At 35.6% G+C, this 22,974-nt stretch overlaps 2 protein-coding genes across 2 annotated transcripts in view; both read right to left on the bottom strand.

Moving 5' to 3' along the window:
* Positions 1-99: 99 nt before the first annotated feature.
* LOC129226061 (15-hydroxyprostaglandin dehydrogenase [NAD(+)]-like) lies at positions 100-20,515 on the bottom strand. The gene is made up of 7 exons (XM_054860642.1): positions 20,360-20,515; positions 13,319-13,442; positions 8,812-8,918; positions 5,927-6,023; positions 4,739-4,815; positions 2,425-2,561; positions 100-373 (listed from the first exon to the last, which is right to left on the bottom strand). Exons 1-7 carry the CDS (start codon positions 20,444-20,446, stop codon positions 226-228), a joined length of 777 nt encoding a protein of 258 aa, XP_054716617.1. The 5' UTR covers positions 20,447-20,515; the 3' UTR covers positions 100-225.
* A 1,781-nt stretch (positions 20,516-22,296) lies between these two features.
* LOC129226060 (15-hydroxyprostaglandin dehydrogenase [NAD(+)]-like) overlaps positions 22,297-22,974 on the bottom strand; it is a 32,238-nt gene continuing 31,560 nt past the window's right edge. Inside the window, exon 7 of the mRNA XM_054860640.1 lies at positions 22,297-22,523. Within this exon, the coding sequence (XP_054716615.1) occupies positions 22,376-22,523 (148 nt within the window). The 3' untranslated portion in view covers positions 22,297-22,375. The remainder of the gene's footprint in view (positions 22,524-22,974) is intronic.

The raw sequence follows: 22,974 nt of genomic DNA, 5'->3' as shown, positions 1-22,974 counted from the left end.
TAACAGTCATTTCACATTCATTTTCAGAAGTAAGAATTGACTTAGAAAGAACGAAAATACAAAATAAATGTTTCACTGCAACTTTTTGGTTTAAAACAAGTCATTTTATTGATGTTTTATTACAACTCTTTGCTCTTATGACACAACGCGGATGTTTAACGAAATTATTGACAATTTTACAGCACCCTTAACGACTGATTTTCGCCGGAACCGGAAGTAGTCGTTTTAGAGAGGTTTCACTGTGCATGTAAAATCACTCAATTCTTCCTGTATTCCAATGTACTGATATCCTTTCTCTTTGGAGACAGCTAGTGTGCCACCATTTATTCTGTCTTCCAAGATCTTTAAAACGCCTTGTGCTACATAATCTGGGCTGAAAAATAAATAAATGAATTTCATTTTTCTTTCAGAAAAATAATTATATCTGCAATTATATTAAAAGGTAATAATGTTCTTTAACATCTTATAAAGTCATTTTTTTTAAACAAATTAGTTGGTGCTATATTAAAATAATGTTTTTGGATTATTCATTGAACGGAAGATGATCACGAAATATAAAACATGCTAGCTGATTTGCCCGGCTTTGCCCGGTCTACCCTGAAAATAAAAATTCTGTCAAGTGACGTATATTCAACAATCAGGCGTAAAAAATAAATAAAAACAACCATCATGATTTCCCTTCCAAACAATGACGACATATATTAAAATACTTTTAAGAAATTACATCCAGAAAGATGATCTAAAATGCGTAACCATGGAAACACAAAATAAAATAAGTTTAAGGAATTAAAATGCGAAAGAAAATGGTTCACAATTTGAATGGAATCGCGATTTCTTAAACTTGATTTAAAAAGGCTTGTAACTTTTTTTCCTTTTGAGATAACAGCTTATTTTTTCGACCATAGGTCGAGTTAGATCTGGTGTAAAAAAGGTCGATTTGTCCAATGGCTTAAAAAAGAAAGCTGTGGGACAATTCCTTCACTTTTTATTGATTTATTTAATGAAGAAAGTAGTGCCTAAATTTCAGCTAAGCCTAAAAAAATTCGAGCTAAAAACGCAAATAACTCCCGTCGTAATAAAGTTAGAGCATTGAAATAAACTGCGTAGAACGCGGAAAATTCTACCTTTTCTAACGCTATGTAATATTAATATGTGCAAGTAATTTTTTACCCTCATATTTGACAGTTTATGTAAAAATTAGAAGTAAATTGGAATAAAAAAAGAACTATTCAAGGAATTTTATTCGAACTGGTCTGCAAACCTTTTCAGGACTTAAAGGAACAAACTGTGAAAATTTCAGCACAATCGGCCGGGTAGTTCTCGAGTTTTGCGAGTTCAAACACACAGACGCTTTTTGGGGACTTCATTTTATACTATGTAGAGATACAGTCGGATCCCGACTTACGCGAGAGATGCTATACAGTAGATACAATAAGTTACATTTATAACTTAAAAATTGAAGATGATGATTTATGCTGCACAATCTGATCGTTATTCTAACATATTTTTAAATACATTAGCTTCGTATTTACTTTTATAACGTTTACATCTATGTTAACACCCCTCTTTCAGGGTCTCTATAATCTACAATACAAGAGCAGATTCCAGTTTCATATGGTTTACATTTTGCTTAAACACTTCTGCGAGCTTCATATTAAAACTTAAGGTCTGGGCTTACACGGATAGTCTTCTCTTTACTTTCAATTATATGCATGAAAGATTCACTCATACCTAATTGTCTTGGCTACTTTCGACTCACTTTCTAGTTGTTCAAGCGTATCAAAAATCTGAACTTTTTCTTAAATTTTCGCAAACTTTCGTTTTTTGTTTCCCTCTTTAAACTTTAGATAAAATAGCGTGCGTAAGTGTCACAATATTTCATCACCATTCATATAAATGAAAAATGAGCCATTTCGCGTAAGTTGGATCGCGTTGTAGCGGGTGTCAACTGTATTTAAAAATAAAACAGATTATTTTTAGTCGCAGCAGCTTCGTATATTATGTAAATTAGATCATTAGACAAAGCATTAAATGAAGCAATAAGTGGAAATAGTATATCACCTTGCTTTCGTTATCTTTTATGAAGAATGAAAGCAATTGAAGAAACTTCGTGCTCAAATCAAATATCACCGAATTTTCATTTGAATGAGTTTTTGAATTTTCAAATGAACACCAGCTTTATTTTAAAAGATGCATACCTTTTTCTTTTATAGCTTTCTAATTTTTATTTATAACTTTATTTTACTTTGTATATGATTGCTTTATTTAACCATTTAAATATTGATTTAAAGATTTTAAACTAAAATTAAATTAATGCGAGCAAAACTTACACAAAATTTTAGTTTCATTTAGACACTTCTGGGTTTCAAATTTGTCATATGAGTGAATACAGAAATAAATGCAAGAGAAAGGGATTTCAATTACCTCATCATGCTTCGATTATCGGTTACCAGATCCAAACCTTCGACCAATCCCTTTGGGTTTCTTAAAATGTCCGTATCAATGAAATGTGGACAAACAGCACCAAATAACACTCCATCTCTTTCAAGATGATATGGAAGCTGAAAAACGAAGTTTTTTTTTGAAGTTAAATTTATAACTTTCTGATGGTGCAAAGAAAAGGTTTCAATGTCCTCCAAGGATGTGTACGAAAAAGGGTTCATAATCAATTTTGCCAAAATTTTGAAGAGATAATTAAAAGGAATAAACATTTAGTTCATTTTATACAACATAACCCAATTTAAACCACAAAACTTCTATTTTCGCAACCGTTAGTTCTAGATGCATACTTTCAATTGCAAAAATGGTCAAAATAAGGTGCAAAGTTAAGATTTAAAAAATCTATATTTTTATATGGTTAACAAATCCCTTACATTGCATTTAGAGAAATCAAAAGCATGAAAATACAATTCAAACACAAAAAATTTGACATTAGTCTGACATTAGTTTGTGACTTGCACCACACAACACTTGCAGTCAATAACACCTTTTAGGAGTAACAGCGGCTAACAAGGATTTAAAACTATAAGGATGCGCCTGCCAAAAATAGTTGTGATCTTCAGAAGGATAATTATTGTGAGTTTACTAAATCGCAAATCCAATCCTTAACCAGATAGCAACTTCTTTCGAAATGGTGCAATCCATCGGCCCACCATTGGTATGCAGCCAACAGTCCTGGTTTGTCGATTTCTTGCAGTGGTCTTCGTCCTCTTCAATCGGCCATGGCTCGATTCCGTAGTAAACATTTAACGTACATAAAATACACCGCCATTCAGTCATTCCATCCGAGGACTGCAGTTTCGTGCCTATTAGCACTCATCAGCCCGGGATAGGAAGTGACCGAGCTGGAGGTGGAAAACTTCTGAAGGAAGCCAAGAGTGCCAAACAAACTGGTAGCTAATACAGAATTAGCACTGACCAGACAAGTGACCGAAGCAATGGTTCGGTTCAACTCAAAGATTGAAGGCAATTTTTTTTTTCTAAATAAGTAACAATTAAGTACTAAAATAAAATTTACATTTCCAAAAGACGGAAACACCGCTTAGGTGCAACGCTAACTAACCATGTCAGAAAGAAGAGTGCGACAGACGGAAGAAGAAAGATCATACTTTTTAACACCCCCATCATTTTGAATTTTTCCGGATGAAGGTGCCCTAGGGTATATACTCAATGTAAAATATAACAAAAAACAACAAAAATCTCTCCTCCTTACATGTACTGTCCGACCACGGATTGCATGGAAAGGAAAACATCCGGTTTACAGTCGGAAATGGGCGCATCTATTAGTTTTTAGGGATGCCAGTTTTTGCTGATGCATGTTAGCCTCTGAATTAAGCAGAGTCACATTCAAAAGAGAGAAACACGAGCATCAAAATTTTACATTTTTCCCCTCATTCAAATACACTTGTCTTAACTGGACGTTTGCCAATTCCATACAATCCGTGGTCAAACAGTAAATACTTCATTAATTTCACAAGGCCAGCGGGACAATTGACCTCCCTAAGTGACGGGCCTGCATTTTAGTATTCAAAAATAAAATACTTTAAATTATCTAAGCGTAGATTGTCTGTAATCAAAACTCGTTTAGGTCTACTGATTACTTCAGCTCAAAATTTTGACTTTAAATCCGTTATGTTTACTAATTTCGATCTTCATTTATAATTTCTTAACGCTGATTCTTCAAGAAAAGAATATCAATTATTTTCTAAATATTGAAAAGAAGTGCAAATAGTTAGTGACAAATAGCTCCGTAGAAAAAAGAATATTTATTATAATACTTAAGTCTCGCATGAATGAGCAATAGTTTTGACAGCCACTCTGTATTCGTCATATTTACAGTAGTTACAATAGGACCTCGTGTATTGCGCGAAATAGAGCCGCTATATAGATAGGCCGACGCATAAGATTAAGTTTAGCCATTTTGGATCGGATTTTTCATTGTTGCACTGCTTGGGTTACCACAGCAAAGTTTCAGATTTCGCCAAATTTGCAGAAAATAATATTTTATTTTATAAACAATTCACGTGCCGCTAATAATTGCTTACAGTGAACAATCACCAATGCGATAATTCGCCAGAAAAGACAACCACTCAAACACGCGCTCCGATCCAAAAAGGCTGGTCCTAAGCTGATGCGTCGGCTCGTATATGTAGGGGCCTTAGTGCGAAATGTTGCAAGATATTTAAGTGGATTGATGCTTAGAATTTTGACTGTGAATATTTAGGTGAAAATGTCTTACCCCATAGCTTCTCGTTAAGCCGATTATGCCATGCTTGGAAGCATGGTAGCAAGGTAAGGCCGCTGAAGTAAGAAAGCCTGCAAATAAGCATGTATATATTTGTACTGCATGTATATAATATATGGGGTTAACATAAAAGAATATCCCAGTTTTAAAAATTTATATTTCATGAACTATTACACTTAGTACTATGAATGAAACATAAAAATGAAGATAAACTGTCAAAGTTTTTTTTTTTTTTTTTTTTTGAACGTACGTAACTACTTAACCGGGCACGTTCTGCACTAGCGCAGCCAGAAATTCCTTTCGGAAGGGGTTTTTTCAATGGTCACAACAGTTCTTACAAGCGTATTAACTACTGTATAAGGATTGGAAATAATGTCAAAACCAATACCTCTAGGGGGCTGTAAATTAGATTGACCTCCAATCCCTTTAACAGAAACAACGAGGAGCTGCGACGAGCGTCGCAGATTCCTCAGAAAGTCTGCAGACTATTTCTTAATTGGGGGAGGAGTAAAACTGAAATTTCGCAAGAAAAATAACACAAATTTCAGCTAATGAATATTTTTAACAGGTGTCACTACGGGGGCGGGGGCGGGGGGCGGTACTCCCCGGGTGTCATCGGTCTAAGAAGTGACACCCAAAAAAGAATTTCAAGTTTTTGAAAAATATGAAGCTAAAACGCATTTTTAAAACTACAAATTTGTAAATTTTCCGGGGGAAACAGCCCCGGACCCCCCTATCTTTTGTACATTAACCCACTTAAAATTTCGTAAAATACGATTGTATTTATTACTGAAAATTAAATTTAATGTTTACATTGAATATTAAAATTTTTTTTGCACGTTTGTCGGGGGGGGGAAGGGGGGGGGGGGCGTGACATCACAAATAGCGACCCATGCTAGGTACGCCACTGAATATTTGTATCGCACTTTCTTGAATGAATCCACAGAGCATGATTTGTATTAGCATCAAATTTTAAACATTTAGTCTACCGATTTTTTTTTTTTTTTTTAAAGATCAGCGTTGCAGATTGCTTAAAAAAGAAAATTCTGCTATCATGTCTCCGGGATTCAAGTCCTGAAACTGCATTTTGGGTTAACTTATTATAACAACTATATAACGGGTAGAAGACAATTTTAAGCAGAAACTTTTTTTTTTCATAATTTACAAAAACAACATGAAAACCTGCAAGCGAAGATATATTGATCACAACTCCTCCTTTTCCACCATTTGTCTTCCCCATGTACTTCAGGGCCAGCTGACAACCATAGATAGGACCCATCTGCAAAAGAAGAAGAAAGTCTATACAAACCCTTTATCAAAAAAAATGAACAAAATCCAAGCATGCACAACATATAGGTACAATAAACAAGCATAAATGCTTCATAAGATTATATGATGGCGTGAGAGGCAAAGGGATGTAAGTGCAAAAGTAAAAATTTGGAGATAAGCAGCAGAAATGGTTGGGGAAACTCCCCTCTGTCTTTGGGCAAGAGATAGTACTAGTAGCCCTGGTAGGTGCCGCTGTACAGCATGATTTAGAAAAAAAAAATCAATGAAAGCTTACCAAGGATGTTATCTTTAAATACGTTTTACTCAAAACTTGAAAATGTCTACTTACATCCCTTTGCTTCTCACTGCCTCATATGTTCACTTTGTGTTATAAAAATATTGTTACAAATTCTGTAAATAGTAATTATTTTTGTGATTAATTTGTCGTAATCTAACTAAATTTGGCGTTTATTAAATATCTTTCGTCTAGAATTATTGTAGTAACGTAACCTGTAAATAGTTTCTTTTAATGAATATACAGCCCCCGTACTTCCGGCTGAAGTATACGGTCCCCTCTTTTCTGAATGATAAAATTTGTGAATGGAAAGAAATAAAAAAGTGGTAGAACGGTGTAGGATTTTCTGGAATATTTGAGAAGCTCTCTTTCGATGTTTATAAATAGCCGTGCCACATGATAAAAAGTTAGTCTCGATTGAGCCGTTGTGCTGAGAGTGGATTAGCTCTGTTTTGCAAAGCCTTTTGCACTGGGTTTTTTTTTTCGTATTTTGATGTAAATACGTGGGGGACCGTTGAGTGCACGGCGGTAATTGATATTTGCCTAATTGCTATGGTAAATTTAGCAGTTGTTAACGATCTTTCTTGAACGCAGTGTAAATAAATCTCCTGTGTTTTCTCAAGAACTGTGTCGGCATTTGAAAGAAAGTTTGAAGCTGCACCGAACTCTTAACAATATTCATTTGGAAATTAATTGAAACTTGAATGACAAAGTAGTAGATCCAAGTTGTTATGTTTCCCTGGGTAATGGACACTCGACCATATTGAGTAGAATCTTTATAAACCGGAATCGGAATATCCGGGCTATGAAAACAACAGGATTTATCAATACATTTAACTGAATTGATTAGAAAAATAGGAAGAAAGCACACCTGCAGAAGAAAAAAAAAAAGTAAAAAGAATTTGAGTAACAGATAGTTGTAGATACGAGGCAAAGTTAATGCCGGTTTTCCGAGCTATATTGCAATTTTTTAAAGCCAGTATTTGCTGTGGTAATATACCGGTATTTTCAGTTTTTGCTGACAATAATAGCTGAGATTTCAATCAGACTTATCATTTAACTTAGTAGATACCCAAGGGTGACCATCTCTTTCAAAAACAATGGCGCACCCCTTCCCCCAATACCACATTCTCCCCCCTCCTAGAAAAGAGGAAAATATACCCTTAAGATCACCCCCCCCCCCTTAAAAACTCTATTCGTGCTGTCTGTGTTATGAATTCTCCCCTTAATTGGGAAAAAGCTTGACTTCATAAGCACGAAATAATCGGATATCAATTCATAAAATTAGCGGGAAGAATAGAAAATGATATTTTCATCACTAGACGGTATCATGAATCGCATTTTCGTTCATGTTCGTCATGTCCTTCAATTTCTTTAAATCATTCATTTCCCCTTTTAGTGAAAACAGGGTTGACTCCCCCCCCCCCTTAGAGCAAAGCCCCTAAACATCACAAAGACCTCCCCCCCCAAACAGCAGGAACCCCTCCCCCAAAAAAGTAAAAAATACCCCTCAAAACATCCCTCTAAAATTTCAATGGCGCAATCTGCGCCATGACCCCCCCCCCCCCCCCGGTGGGGGCACCCTGATAAAAACAAGATGGCACTGCGCTAAACGAATCTTTTGGCACCACGCTTAAAGGTTGCCTTTGGAAAAGGTTTACGGCCTAGCAAATTGGCTGGAGACTGTGTTCCTATTTTCATAAAAAATTAATTTCTGGATGAAGTGGCTACTAAAAATGAAAATAGGGCCATATAACTAAATAAAAAGGGTGTTCTGCGTTTCTCCCTTTTTTTTGTGTGAAATTGTGAATTTTCAAATCTACCTTTGCTAAGAGTTCCTGAAAAACTCTCACTTTTTCAAATGCCTCTAAAACATGTTAAACGAAAAAGCAGAAGCTCTCTTTTTCAGAGAATGTGTGCTCAATGGTACTAATCAACGGGAAAAAATCAAAGTTCTTAAAATTGGCATTGTTAAGAAAAATAAAAAATAAAAATGATTTAAACTTTTTTTTTTAAATTTAAAAAAAAAGACTGTGGAAAGAAAATTTAAACACATATTTCGAAATGTTCTATATTTTTTTCAAACAAAAAACAGTAACCTTTTAAATAAAATAAACCACAAGAAAATATATTGTACCGTTCATGAGATAAAAACTTTAAAGATTTGTTGAAAACTGCAAATGGGAAATGATGCCTGGGCCACCATCTTTGGCGGCCTGTATTTCGACCCAGGATTTTTTTGAAGAAAACAAAAATAGACCCTGACCTTATTTTTTCATGAGTTGCAACATATGTTACACACAAAAATTTCCAAGACTAGTGGTTGAATTGACATGGATTCTACTATATCATTTTTCAAAAAAATTTCATCAAAATTTGCATTGGATTATACAGGCAACTCGCTTATTCGGGCCGAGGAATTTCCACATCCTCCTGGATAATCAGAAGTCTACAGTACTTGCGTTGAGAATTAAAACTTCCGATTCAGTAGTATTACACTTACTAAGTTGACATCTATCGTTTTTCTCGGGTTCTGTTCCCACACAATGCCTGCATTGTTCACCAAAAGATTCACCGTCTTGAACGTAGTGACTGTCAAATCGAAAGTCCCTATGAAGAGAAAAAAGATGAAATTAAAGTTTTGATTGAAAAGCGATAGCTTTGTGCAAGGTAAATTGGATAAAAATGGAACAACGTTTAAAAACACAAAAAGGATAAAAAGTTTATAAAAACGCAGACATGTTTCGGAGGCAATAGCCTCCTTCCTCAGTGCGAAATGTACAAATGGATGAATCAAGGTCAAGGGAGAGTTCAAATTGCGTAACCGGAAAAACATTGACCAATCAGCTATCAGCGAGTGCTGAGACAAAATATGACGTATTCTAACATGTAAGATTGAATAAGATTGGAGAAAAATGCGGAACAGCAATAGACTCATTTCAAAGATTATTTAAGTTTTTATGAATGTAAAAGGATTCCAGAAAACCTAATTCACCTACTGTTGTAGGTCTGCAAATGATCTTGGCTTCCGAAAAGAGAAAATTGTGCCCTGTGTCCCAACAACGTTTAGCAATTGAAGATTTGTTCAGTTCCTGTTTTTAAACGTGGTTTTCATGTTCTTTCAAACGAAATTTAAGTGAACGCCTTGTCTGTCCCACGTAACCGATATTACATTGACAAGGAATGTGATATATGCCCCACTGATCAAATGGTTGGATTGGGTCCTTCAGTTTGGAAAAAGAAAGTTTATTTATAGTCTGTAAATTACGCGAAAGTCAAATTTACTGAGAATTCTAGAAATACGAAAAGAAATGTGTGGATAAAACGGTAAAACCACAAAATTTGTAGAAGAAAAACTACGTATGTTGGAGGTTTTATTCCGGGTTGAAAGTTTGCAAAAAGCCCTCTCGATGACCTGAAGAGGATAACCCCTGTCCAGAGCCACGGCTTTCAAAAAATTGAGTTCATTGTTGAAAAGGGTCTGATCAGAACGGTCATCGACAGGGCTTGCCACCTTCGGCGGCTGATGGTATTTAACAATCTATATATTATTTCGAAAAAAAAACATTTTTGTTCCTATTTCATACTGTCGATCTTTTTATATCTGTTTCCATATCTATCTGTCTATGTATACGATCTATCGCTAAATTTTCCTGTCTCTCTCTCCTTATTTTAACCTAATCGCCAATTCTCTAATACAAACGAAAAGTCATGCAAAAATAATAAAAAAACGCGCTTTTTAATTTAATTAAAATAGGCGGAAAAAACCTTGCAGCTTTTATTTAATTAAATCCGCACAAGTATGTAACGTAAAATAAATACAGCAAAACGTCCGAGGGGGGGGGGAGGTTGGAAAAAGAAAGGAATGAAATCCCGAAAGAAAAAAGAAAAAAAGTAAAGAAAAAGCAAGCGCTACAGTTAGATCACGTGGCCATGACGTCATTTACCATGTAAATTGAAGACTGCAAAACTTCGGCAAATTTAAAAATAATGTAAAAAAACTATTGCATAGTTTCGAAAACCTTTTTTTTTTTTCTGAAGAGGTTGAAATGTTTGGACTACTAAATAATGAAATTTTAGAAAAGAGGTTTTTTTATACTGTTTGCTGGATGAGTTAAGAAAAAGTTAAACCCAAGAAAAAATGCATAAATAAATATTTTTTAAAAATTTCATAAAAAGCACAAAAATTAGTCTATCTTCAAAAGTTTGTGGTTGTTTGTCGTATTTAAAATTAAATTTCATAATCTTTAGTCAAAAAAATATTTTTCTGGCGAAACTGGTTCGAGATCTGTGAGGCAAAAACTACTAAAAAGTACTAAAAATAACATAAAACATTAAATAACTTGTTTTCTAATTAAAATATGAAAACTCGAAGGCAGAGATGCACAACGTCGGCAAAAATTGTATCTGTACCAAACTTAATCTTTCTAAGCTTTACCGCTTTCCCGGAATGCGCACAAACATCTTTTTTTTTTTTTTTTTTTGTATAAGCAGTAAACTAAGGCTTATAGAAAAGAGCGAGGAGACTTGATAATATTTATCCAAGAATTTTTGCAGCACTTGTTGATTCTTCACTACCGTCCAAAGCTTTTTTTTTTTTTTTTTCAACCAGTAAAGAAAAGGAATAATAATATCCTGCTTCTAACTCAAAAAAAAATTCATTATTAGTGAACTAAGGTTTAAGAAAAGAGAGAGAAAGAAGACCTAATTCAGTAAAACCTGTAAAGTTGACTACCCTTGTAAGTTGACCACCTGTATAAGTTGACCGCTATTTTCAGGCACAGAATTAGATCTATATCATATAATTCAACCTTTGTAAGTTGACCACCTGTTTAAGTTGACCACTAAAGTAGTGCACCGCAAGTGGTCAACTTACGCAGGTTTCACTGTAATATTTATCCTAACATTTTGGTAGGACTTGTTGATTCCTCACTACCGTTCAAAGCTTTTTTCCGACCACTCAAAAAATTATTTATTATTAGACATCTACAGACATGAATTTTGAACAGCAGCGATTGCAGTTTAAACGCAAATTAGGGTAAAGTCAAACAATATTACGGTAGCTTCTTATAGTCTAAGATCACATTAGGCTTGACCCACCCTCATCGAGTTTCCAGAAATTGTTAGCATAGATGAAGAGTTAAAATTGTAAATAAAACGCGAAAGTAAGAATTTCTACCTCTTTTACGTGAATCAGGGCTGGCAGGGGTTAAAAAGTGCCTAAAAATGAGCAATTTACCCTCATCGAGTTTCCGAAAATTGTTATCTTTACTAATAATGAAGCTCAAAGTCTCTCTGTCTGGATGTCTGTAGGATGTCTGGATCTGTGTGGCGCGCATAGTGCCCAGACCGTTCGGCCGATTTTCATGTAATTTGGCACAAAGTTAGTTTGTAGCATAGGGGTGTGCACCTTCGATTTTTCGAAAATTCGATTTTGTTCTTCTTTTATTTCAATTTTAAGAACATTTTCCGGAGCAAAATTATCATAAGATGGACGAGTAAATTACGAAATTATCATGACGTGGAATGGGAGAGGGAATGAACATAGCCAATTGGCGAGAAATTCGTCATCCATTATTTGTAAATATACAGGCGAACCGAATGACCTTTTAATTTTCAACTACGGGCAAAGCCGTGCGGGTACCACTAGTAATAAATGAAGAGTAAAATTTGGAAATAAAACGCTTAAGTAAGGTTGCCTACATTTTCGGGTCCCTTGTCATGGTTGTCAGGGGATAAAAGGTTTTCATAGAGGAAGATAATTTATCCCTCATCGAGTTTCCGGGAATTGTTGTCATAAATGAAGAGTAAAAGTCGTATATAAAACGTTAAAGTGAGGTTGCCTACCTTTTTCCGATCCCTCTAACCAGGGCTGTCCTCATCGAGTTTCCACATAAGTTACACTCCTGTTTGTGAAAATTGCAACACCACGAAGGACTTACGCGAGGAGCTGGCGTGCTGATTGGTTGCAGGTCGTCTTTTCTGACGAATTCCGCTTCAATTTGTGGCACCATGATGGCCGAATTCGTGTCAGGTGCTATACCGGTGAACGGCACATTCCGGAGTGCATTATCGAACGCCACAGTGGACGAACACACGGAGTTATGGTTTGGGGTGCCATATAGCATATCTTGGACGATCACAATTGCTACGAATTGTGGGCAATTTGTACAGTACCCGATACATAAACGAAGTTTTACAGCCCCAAGCTATTCCTTTCCTGCAAGGATTACCAGGGGATGTATTCCAGCAGGATAATGCCCGTCCACATATCGCCAGGACTGTCAAATCCTCCCTTGATTCGCAGCAAGTACAGCTTCTTTCTTGGCCTGCATATTCCCCGGATATGTCACTGCTTGAACATGTGTGAGATTTCGTTGTGCGGCGTCTCGCTCGTGATCCTCGTCCTGTTGCTTCGACAGACGAACTTTGGTTGCGCATGCAAACAATATGGAACACATGAAATACACCGCCAGCTCAGTCATTTCCGGCCGAGGACTGCAATTTCGTGCTTATTAGCACTCATCAGCCCGGCATAGGAAAGTGACTGAGCTGGAGATGGAAAACCTCTTAAGGAAACCAAGAGTGCCAAAAAAAAACTGGTAGCTAATACAGAATTAGCTCAGACCAAACGAGTGACCGAAGCAATGGTTCGGTTCAACTCGAGGATTGAAATGACTGAGCTGGAGGTGTATTTCATGTGTTTTTGCTTTAGCCCTAGCTATTGGGCGGTAATTAACTGAATATGGAATACTCTTCCGCAGACAGATATTCAAAATTTGTTTCACTCAATGCCGAGTCGTGTAGCAGCTCTTATTGCGGCGCGTGGTGGCCACACAAAATACTAATTTCTGTCTCTTTTTATCGTTTGTTAGGATTGAAAATGCAATCATTTATTTGTACCATTAACACTCAATTGTGTATTAAATTTCTTTCAAATATGATGCTTCCTTTATGGTGTTGAAATTTTCACAAACAGGAGTGCAGTTTAAAAGATTTTAAAAACTTACTTTTTAAGTCTTCTTCTTTCGAAACATCACATAAGCTAAAGATGGCCGTACCCGATCCAAATTCTTTTTCCAGTTCTTGAACAAATTTTTTCCCTTTCGTTTCTTGAAGATCTGTGACACATACCTTGAATATATCAAAGATTTTAAATTAAAATATTTCAGTAAACCATTAGAACATTTCTATGTTTTATTTACTTCCTTTTATATAATAAAGAAAGAATTATAATCGCGGAAAAAAAATCTCTCAAATTTCTCGGCCTAAATTTCTATTTTATTCATTCATGTCCTCGGCTGAAATTGACTGAGCTGGCGGTGTATTTCATGAATGTTTGGTAGTTTTCCTCCGTCTGCGCACCCATCTGCGCATGTGCATATATACCTAATAAAAACGTATGGACAACCGAAATGTCTATATTGATTATCCTTGAGTTTCTTTTCACGAGTTTTCTCGTGACGTCTGTATGTGCGTCTTTTATACCTTTTTGGGAATAAATTGGTGTTAATGTCAATGCAGACTCGAATGATGTTATAATATGGCGACCAACTGGCGATAAATCGCCAAGCTTTTGGGCGCCAAATTTTGTCCTCCAACTTTCCAATATGGAGCCCCAATTTGGTAACAAAATTAGTCTTCGAATCTGGTTTCAAATTGGCGGTATTTAGTAGTGATGCATTCATTCATGCTAAATTGTCAACATTTAGAAAATAAATATCTTTAAAACACTATTTTGCATTGGTTCACAATAAACTAAGGGTGGAAATAGTATTTTCTCGCTCACTGTAAGGCACTTCTGTATTGTATTTTTGTTCTTTAAACACGTTCCACACAGTTTTATATAACTTTTGATCACAGACGCTAATAAAAACATAACCTTTCATTACATCTCTACATAGTATAAAATAAAGTCTCCAAAAAGCGTCTGTTTGTGTCAACGCGCAAAACTCGAGAACTACCCGGCCGATTTCGCTGAAATTTTCACAGTACGTATCTTTCTTTTAGCACCAGAAAAGTTTGCAGACCGGTTCGAAAAAACATCGATGAGGTTCTTTTTTTATTCCAATTTAGACCCATTTTCACATAAATTCTCAAATATAGTGGTGAAATATTACTTGCACATATTAATATTTCATATCGTTGGAAAGGGTAGCTAATATAGAATTACCAGACCAGACGAGTGACCGAAGCAATGGTTCGGTTCAACTACCAGTTTGTTTCGTACTCTTGGCTTCCTTAAGAGGTTTTCCATCTCCAGCTCAGTCACTTTCCTATGCCGGGCTGAAGAGTGCTAATAAGCACGAAACTGCAGTCCTCGGCTGGAAATGACTGAGCTGGCGGTGTATTTCACGTACTAATGATATAGGTAGATTGAGATTGATTGATATCGCGACGAAATGTATTTAGACAGCCGCCGAGGGAGTGGCAACATTGGCGTTAAAAGACGAATGACAATATTGATATATAGAGAAAAACATTGATTAATACCATCGCTAAATTGTCTAAGCAGCCGCAGAAGGCGGCAACTCTGGCGCAAAAAGGTGGACCAGCTGGTCGCCGTAGGCAACTAGTATTTAATAAAATTAAAAGGAAGTAAATCTACACCAGATTTTTAATTAAAAATAATAAGAAATATATGTTAACTAATTCTACTATTGAAAATCTTGATTTTTCGGTAGTAAAATAAGATTTTTTATAGAATATTAAAATAGATTTCCATTTTCTTTTTCTCTTCTTCAAATGAGCCGAACATATTTTGAGGTAGCATACTCACACCACGAATGTTTCTCCAGTTAATTTTTACTGGTACGAATTAGTAAATTTCCGGTCTGCAGTGCTCTACAGTTTCGATTTCGATTTCGAGTCACAACTGACTACAACTGCATTTATGTCGAGGACTGCATACTAAGTGCCTTGCCTCCATTATTTTTTATACCGATAGATGGCAGCACCATCACCGGATCGAACAGTTAATGAGAATTTAGAACTAGACCAGGAGCTAATAGCTACCAAGAGGTATCGTTTCACTTGGAGGACATTGAGACCACGAGCATATTTAACGTCGCCCAGTCCCCTTTAAAGACGACGGTGGGTCTTCGACCATCGAGGTTCGAACTCAGGACCCTCCGGCCCCGAATCCGACACTCTACCGATCGGGCTACCACGGCCCTGCTCTACAGTTATTTTCTGTTTATGCTTTTATCGCCTGTACTGCTTCCTATTCCTTTACTATTAATGTAACTACGACATGAGCTGACGTTTATATTTCATGAAAAGTTCCTTAACTTGAATGGCGGCACAAATCAAACGTGCTCGCTGTTATTTTAAAAACAAAAAGTAAAACATTCGCAGAAGATCTTTTCTAAGAAAATCATCACTACTTGAATATATAGGCATCAAAAGATTAGATACTGAATAAGACATCATAAAGAGCGTTTGGTAACAACCCTAAATATATATTAGCCAGTGATCGAGTAACGCTCCTGACGTCATCAACGATGAAACTCGCGCCACGGCATGATAATTTGATACTATTTTTTGGTAATGTTTGGCATGCAGAGAAAGGCTTTGCTGTGACAAGGCTGAACTGGATCCAGTCAACTAACTGTTTTACTGGTAAGACTGTCATTTCAGGGGAATTAAGAAACGAAAAAGTGGTCAACAATGAACGCTATCTACTGGAGTTTAGGGTTAAGCCACTGGAGTTAAGGTTAAATTTTCAACCATCGAAATATCACTAAACAGGCAATGGCTTCGCTCAAATGTGGAAGTAATTTTCACCCGTCATGCCTTGACGTGCGATTTTCTAGTTAAATAAGTAACTAATAATCAAGTACTTCGAGCCTAAAACAGATCCAACAGTTACATAGACCTTATGCAGTCACCCCCTGAGCGGTAGTTTGTGGTGTAATCCCCTCCCCCTTCCTACAAAATAAAAAAAAAGGTTTTAAAGTTGTATGAAAACATGAAATTCATGCATTTTTCAGAAGCAGCTACAGGTAGTTATCAAAATAATGGAAACACTCTGTGACAAGTCCCAACACACTCTGTGACAAGTGTGTTGGGAATCGCTACTCTGCCATAAATGTTCTGTTGATAAAGGTGTCATCTGACTCCAATCACTCACACTGGTGAATCCAGATGGTGATTGAGTTCTCTGGTCATTTTTGCTGATATTGTTCGCTTTTCAGACATTAAAATTCTCTTCAATACCGTCGGTTTCTTTTACTAAGCTTCTCTTTCCGTCCACTATTTTGCTTTGCCGAGCTTGTCTTACTGCGTGTATGCTGTCATGACCTTAGATACTTCACCTCTAGAAACAACAAAAAGTTGAGATGTTTCAGTTACACTTGCTTCAGCTAGACACGCTCCAACAATTTGGCCTCTTTTAAAGTTTGAGAGGTCCAATATTTCACGCGCTTGAAACAAATCCAAGACGTCCAGAACTTCAATTAATCCACCATATAATATCAGAATTTGTACATTGTTAATTGTTAAAAAAAAAAAACAGATATCTAGTTTTATTCTTTATTACGTACGAACCACATTCAAAAATGTCACTTTTATTCAGAGGTGTTTCCATTATTTTGATAACTACCTGTACATTTGTGTTATAACGAAAATTTAATTTAGCTAATGTACAAAAGACGAAAAAAAAAAAAAAAACTGAACTCTTTTTATATAACTCTTCCCAGACGCATATGTGCAGGGCCGTCGCAAGGTCAAAAAAGTAAGGGGATGTATGAAATTGATGGACTTTTAGTTTATTTCAAACGTATCTTAAAAACAGGGAAGGATAATGGGTTTCAGTTTTTCGATTTAAGAGAAAGTCACTACTAAGGTTAAGTATTGAGAATCTGAGTCTAATCCTGAGTATAAGATTAACTCCATGATATGGGGGAGGAAATTTTCAAATATTCAAAAAAAAATTAATTTTGTCATCTTGAATTCAAATTATGTTTTTCGCAATCACGAGTGTGCGTGTATATGTAGGCGTGTGTGTTTGTGTGTGGGGGGTATGTGTGTTTGTGTGGGGGGTAGGTGTGTTTGTGTGTGGGGTATGTGTGTTTGTGTGTAGGGGGTATGTGTGTTTGTGTGTAGGGGTATGTGTATGTGTGTAGGCATGTGTGTTTGTGTCTGTGTGCAAGCATAAGTGTGTGGGTAGTTGTGTGTAGGTGTGTGGGGAGTATGTGTATCTGTGTGTAGGCATATGTGTTTGTGTCCGTGTGCAGACATGAGTGTGTGGGTAGTTGTGTGTATGTGAGTGTGTAGGTGTGTATGTGTGTAGGTGTATGTATGTATGTAGGTATATGTATATGTGAGTGTTATGTGTGTAGGTGCATATATGTATATGTGTGTAGGTGCGTCTATGTACGCGTGTAAGTGTAGGATATTGACGAAACCTGGAGACGGATTTCGCTAGAGGTGCAGCATCGTGAGGACCCGGTCGACGTTGATGCTGCGGAGTGTGCTGGTGGGAAAATAAAATCATAGGAGCGCCAAAAACAGTCAAATGAGAACAATAAGCAATCGTGATTGCTCAAAAATTCAAATTTGTAGTCTTAAAAATGCATTTTAAATGAGCTTTGATAATGTTAAGCGGAGAAAAGTTTCGAAATTGAAATAGTTGTCTCCCCCTCCGCCCCCCCCCCTGCAGCGACGCCACTGACTTACGGCACATGCAAATTACGCAACAGCGAAACGGGATGCAATGCATAAAATAGCTTATGCTCCGGCTCTCATCTGGAAGGGTAAGTTTGAATTTGTCGCTCAGTAAAACCTCAAAATGAATCCGTGAAAACCATCGAATTTTTATCCTACTTTTATACATCGATGGGGAAAACTTCTGCGGTATGTTTCAATTTATTTATTTGTCTAATTATTTTATGCATGTAATGTCTCAGTTGATTTATGTGATGGAATTTTTTCATTTTTATGTAACCCTTGGTCTTATTTAATGGGTTTTGCTGCTTCAAAGTTGAGTATTAAATTTAAATTTCAGCAGTACTGATCTTAACCCTTCAGACCTGGTGTCCGGTATACCGGACATACATTTTAAATAGCTGCTAATCATTTAATAATTGATTTAATTAGTTGATTTTTTTGTAGTTGATTCTTTACATTCTACTTATTAGAATCTGTGAAATAATTTTTCGTTTTGGAATTGACAACACTGACATATAAAGATTGAGTGATAGAGAGTGGCTCATTTTTCCAACCATGGATTTTCATTTGAAAAGCGAGGTTTTTTTTTTCCTGATTTTTTTAAAAATATATAATTTTTAATTAATCGTTTCAAACGCTTATATTATGTTTTATAATTGTTTGTGGAACATTTTATAATGAAGTTTGTTCGGTATTTTATTGTTTTTGTATATGAAATATTGATTCCAAAATTATAAGTCAGGAATATTGGACGTGCCATAACTCTTTTTATTTTTCTCCTACAAACTCAAAATTTTGTCTATAACATACCCTACACTGTATACCAAATATCAACATTTTTGGTCCAATATTTCATAATTCCGACTGAAGGGGTTAATAACGTTTTGACCAGCAAATAAGCGATATGTTTTGACCAGTTCGACAAAAAATCTTGAAAATGAGCCCAGAGTTCTTCTTCATGATTATCCCCCCCCCCCCAACGTACTACATACTCTGATTTGGATGATAGGAATCAATGAACTCAAAGGGCACTATAAAATGAAAAATTTGATTAGTAAAAATGAAAATTATACCTTCTAAACGGTTTATGACCTGCGGCACGTTAAGAGTTTTATGTTATTTTATTATGTTTAGAATATTTTGTGTTTTAATGATTTAATTTCATACTTAGAGCATCATTTTTTATCTTAAAGGCATTCTCATTGTAATTAGTATTAATATTTCTGTTTTGGGGCAACTACTGTTTATTACAGTCAGATCTCGTGAACTTTTTAAAAACTCATGCATAGCATTAAAAAATCATGCTTTTTAGGAAAATAATAAAAACTAATGATTTATTGATTGAAAACATTCTTCTTTTAAATAATGTTGAACATTATTTTGAATTGACTTAAAGTGATAGAAAAGAGTGGGGGACTCCATAGCATTGTGGTCCTTGGGCTTCACTTTCAGTTAGTCTGTTCTTGATAACAGTTGGTTTTATACTCAATCATATAATAGGGAAATTACATGAAATTTATAGATTTCTGTCTCTATTTTTTGTCCTAAAGGACAAATACGGTCAAACGTAGGTATGGGACTTAAGTGACCATTCCTTATCCATTAAAAAAAAATAATCATGAAATTCGGTTTAACATAAACTGCTAACCACCTCTTTATTGAACTCGGTGAAACGAGCTGATGTGTGCATCACATGACTTCCTACTACTCCAATTTAATGTCATTTTCTCATTATTGGCAGTTTTAATATGATTCAATAGTTTACTCTCTAAATATTACCAACAATGGCCAAACTGAAACAAATTTTTTTTAAAAAAATCGCCAAATTTGTCGCCAAAACTTGGCGACAAAACTTGGCGATCAAAAGACTGGCGATATATCGCCAAGTGCCCTCCAAATAATAACACCACTTGAGTTTACATCGAAATTAACAATTATTTCCCCCCAAAAAGGGGCAAAAGACCCTCTTTGGAGCATTCGAATGCAAACAAAAAGTAAGGTGCACAACTAGACCCCACTAGGAGTCTACCTACGAAATTTCAACTTTTTAGGACATTCCGTTCTTGAGTTATGCGACATACATACACACATAAGCACATACGCACATACATACGTACATACAGACGTCACGAGAAAACTCGTTGTAAGTAACGCGGGGATCGTCAAAATTGATATTTCGGGTGTTTGTACGTTCCTAAGCATATATCCACGTGTGGTCGGGTTGAAAAAAAGCTCAACATTCATTCGGGAGTGAGCAAAATGGAAATTAAGGCCGATTTTTGAGTGAAATTTTTTTTCGCGAATACAATACTTCCTTTTTTGTAAAAGGAAGTAAAAATAATTTTTTTTTCCTTGCAAAAATTGTCTATTAACAAACCTACCTTATAACCTTCTCGTAAAAGCGCTCTAGTTATAGCGGCTCCTAGACCTTGTGCCGCTCCGGTTACGATCGCTACTTTGTCGGCCATGTTGATTCAGGCTTCGAACCACGAAAAGCACAACAGTTCTAAAGGCTGTTTACGTAACGAAACCATAAAAGCATCAATCCAGTACTGTTCCTTCTTCTGAATGTATGTTTATCTTGCCATTTAAACTGATAAAAGTATGAAAAAAGAAATTATCATTTTCAGATTAAATGTAGGAGCATCTCTACCTCTACATAGCATAATATAAAGTCCCCAAAAACCGTCTGCTTGTGTGAACGCGCAAAACTGAAAAACTACCTGGCTAGGGATTACAATAACCGGACCAAAAATGCAAAACCGATATTCGGTGTTTTTAAAACGTGATACTGGAACACCGGTGTTAATACCGGGATCAGAAGTTTCTCAAAAAACTATCTTACAAATTTTATTTCGTTGACATTTTTCCTAATTTTGTACAAAAAATGTTTTCCTACTTATGAAAACAAATTACGTACAATTATGAAGTCAAGGAAGAAATGTAAAGGGTGTGTTATGAAATTTAGGTTCAAATGAAACACCGTTAAATGATATAAATCGCCATGTATTTCTCTTTATTCGAAAGATGATTCTTTGCCATTTTTATTTAAATGTGATTTCTGGTATATGGCCACTTCGGCTGTCTTGGAGAACGTCTAATCGGAAAGTCCAATTTTCTATCACTTTTTGCAACAGTGGGGGCCGTATGTGAGTGATATGTGGCGAATGTTCTTGTCCAAGGCGTCAATTATCTGTGGCTTATCGGTGTAGACCTGAGACTTCACACAGCCCCACAAAAAATAGTCCAGCGTAGTTAAATCGCATGATCTCGCAGGCCAATTCACGGGTCCATTGAGCGAAACTATTCGTTCGCCGAAAGTTTCTTTCAATAAATCAATTGTGACACGCGCTGTGTGGCGTGTTGCACCGTCCTGTTGTCTAGGCATGATGAAATGGCAAACCAAACTAAACACAAAACAAGTGACAACAATCATTTTGGCCCTTGCTCTGAGTTTTTTCACCAATAAAAAATCTTGATTGGGCAAGTTTTGATTTCGTTCATTCTCTTTCCCAAAGCTGATATAAGTTAGGGTGGAATTCTAAAACTATTCCTTTTTGCTGTTTCTCAAAGTGGAATGCAATCCAATGTTTCTGTGTAATTATTCATCGTTTGGATGGAAACTGTCAGTCCCTTGATTTCTGAAAATAGTTTAGAATCACCCTGTGTAAATATTTCCGAATTTAATAATAAATGAATCAAACTTTGGAATGAATTTTTTAACGGATAAAAAAAAACCAAGAAAAAGTAAATAAATGTAATTAAATATTGTAATGCTTTAAGGTCTTAGCATGAAAATTCCTTATTGATGATACCTTCCATGTCCTGACCTGAAAAATGCCAAGTTCCATTCTGTAAATTTTGATTAAAAAATGGATACGATAGCTCATCCGGAGAATAGATTTTATATAAAATGAACCAGAAAAAATATTCTTGGATGAATAGTTTTGGTTTCAAAGAGGAAAAACTACGTTTTTTGCTTAAAATCGTTTTTTTTTTTTTTTTTTTTTTTTGAATTTTAGCCTCTTTGAGGCACGTGTTATATTATCAGATTTAGCTGAAACTTTGCAAATCACGTTTTCTAGTCCACTGGCACATTTTAGGGAGGAGGGGGGGGGGGATCCATGGAAGAAATTCGAAAATCGATTTTTCATGACCACCTTCTACTGTAGCAGTAATTTCACATTAGTTTTGGGAAATAAAAATTTAGTAAAATAAAACGCAAATTAAATGTTACACTGCAAGTTTTTGAAGGAAAAAAAGTATTTTTATTAAAGTTTTTTTATCCACAACTCTTTGTTATTATGACACTCAATGTTCATGTTTAAGAAATTATGAACAATTTTACAGCAACCTCCCTTAACGACTGATTTTCGCCGGAACCAGAAATAGTCGTATTAGAGAGGTTTCACTGTACATGTAAAATCATCCAATTCTTTCTGTGTTCCAATGTACTGATATCCTTTCTCTTTAGAGACAACTAATGTACCACCACTTATTCTGTCTTCCAAGATCTTTAAAACACCTTGTGCTACATAATCCGGGCTGAAAAATAAATTAAATTAATTTCATTTTTCTATCAGCAAATGATTATATCTACAATTAAATTAAAGGTATATTATGTTCTATAACATTTTATGAAGTCCATTAGAGACGGATTTATTGCAATTACGAGGGACACCCCACGGCATAAGGGCTCTGAAGGGGTTCCAAAAAGGGACATAAAAATACTTTTCGTAGTTCTATTCATATCTAAGGGACCTCCAAAAATGACTTGCGACGGACCTCAAACGTGTAAACCCCTCATTGTTGGTCATGTAATATTAAGATTGTGAAAATATCTAGATAATACAATTATGGAATCGTAACAAAATATTTCTTTCCATTAAATTAATCATAGAGAAGTCATTGTTGGTCATGTAATATTAATATTGTGAAAATATCTAGATAATACAAGTATGGAATCGTAACAAAATATTTCTCTTTCCATTAAACT

Source organism: Uloborus diversus, chromosome 7 (assembly GCF_026930045.1).
Source record: "Uloborus diversus isolate 005 chromosome 7, Udiv.v.3.1, whole genome shotgun sequence".
NCBI lineage: Eukaryota > Metazoa > Arthropoda > Arachnida > Araneae > Uloboridae > Uloborus > Uloborus diversus.
The sequence above is the reverse complement of the archived record's forward strand: the minus strand, read 5'-3'. Positions and strand labels throughout refer to the sequence as shown.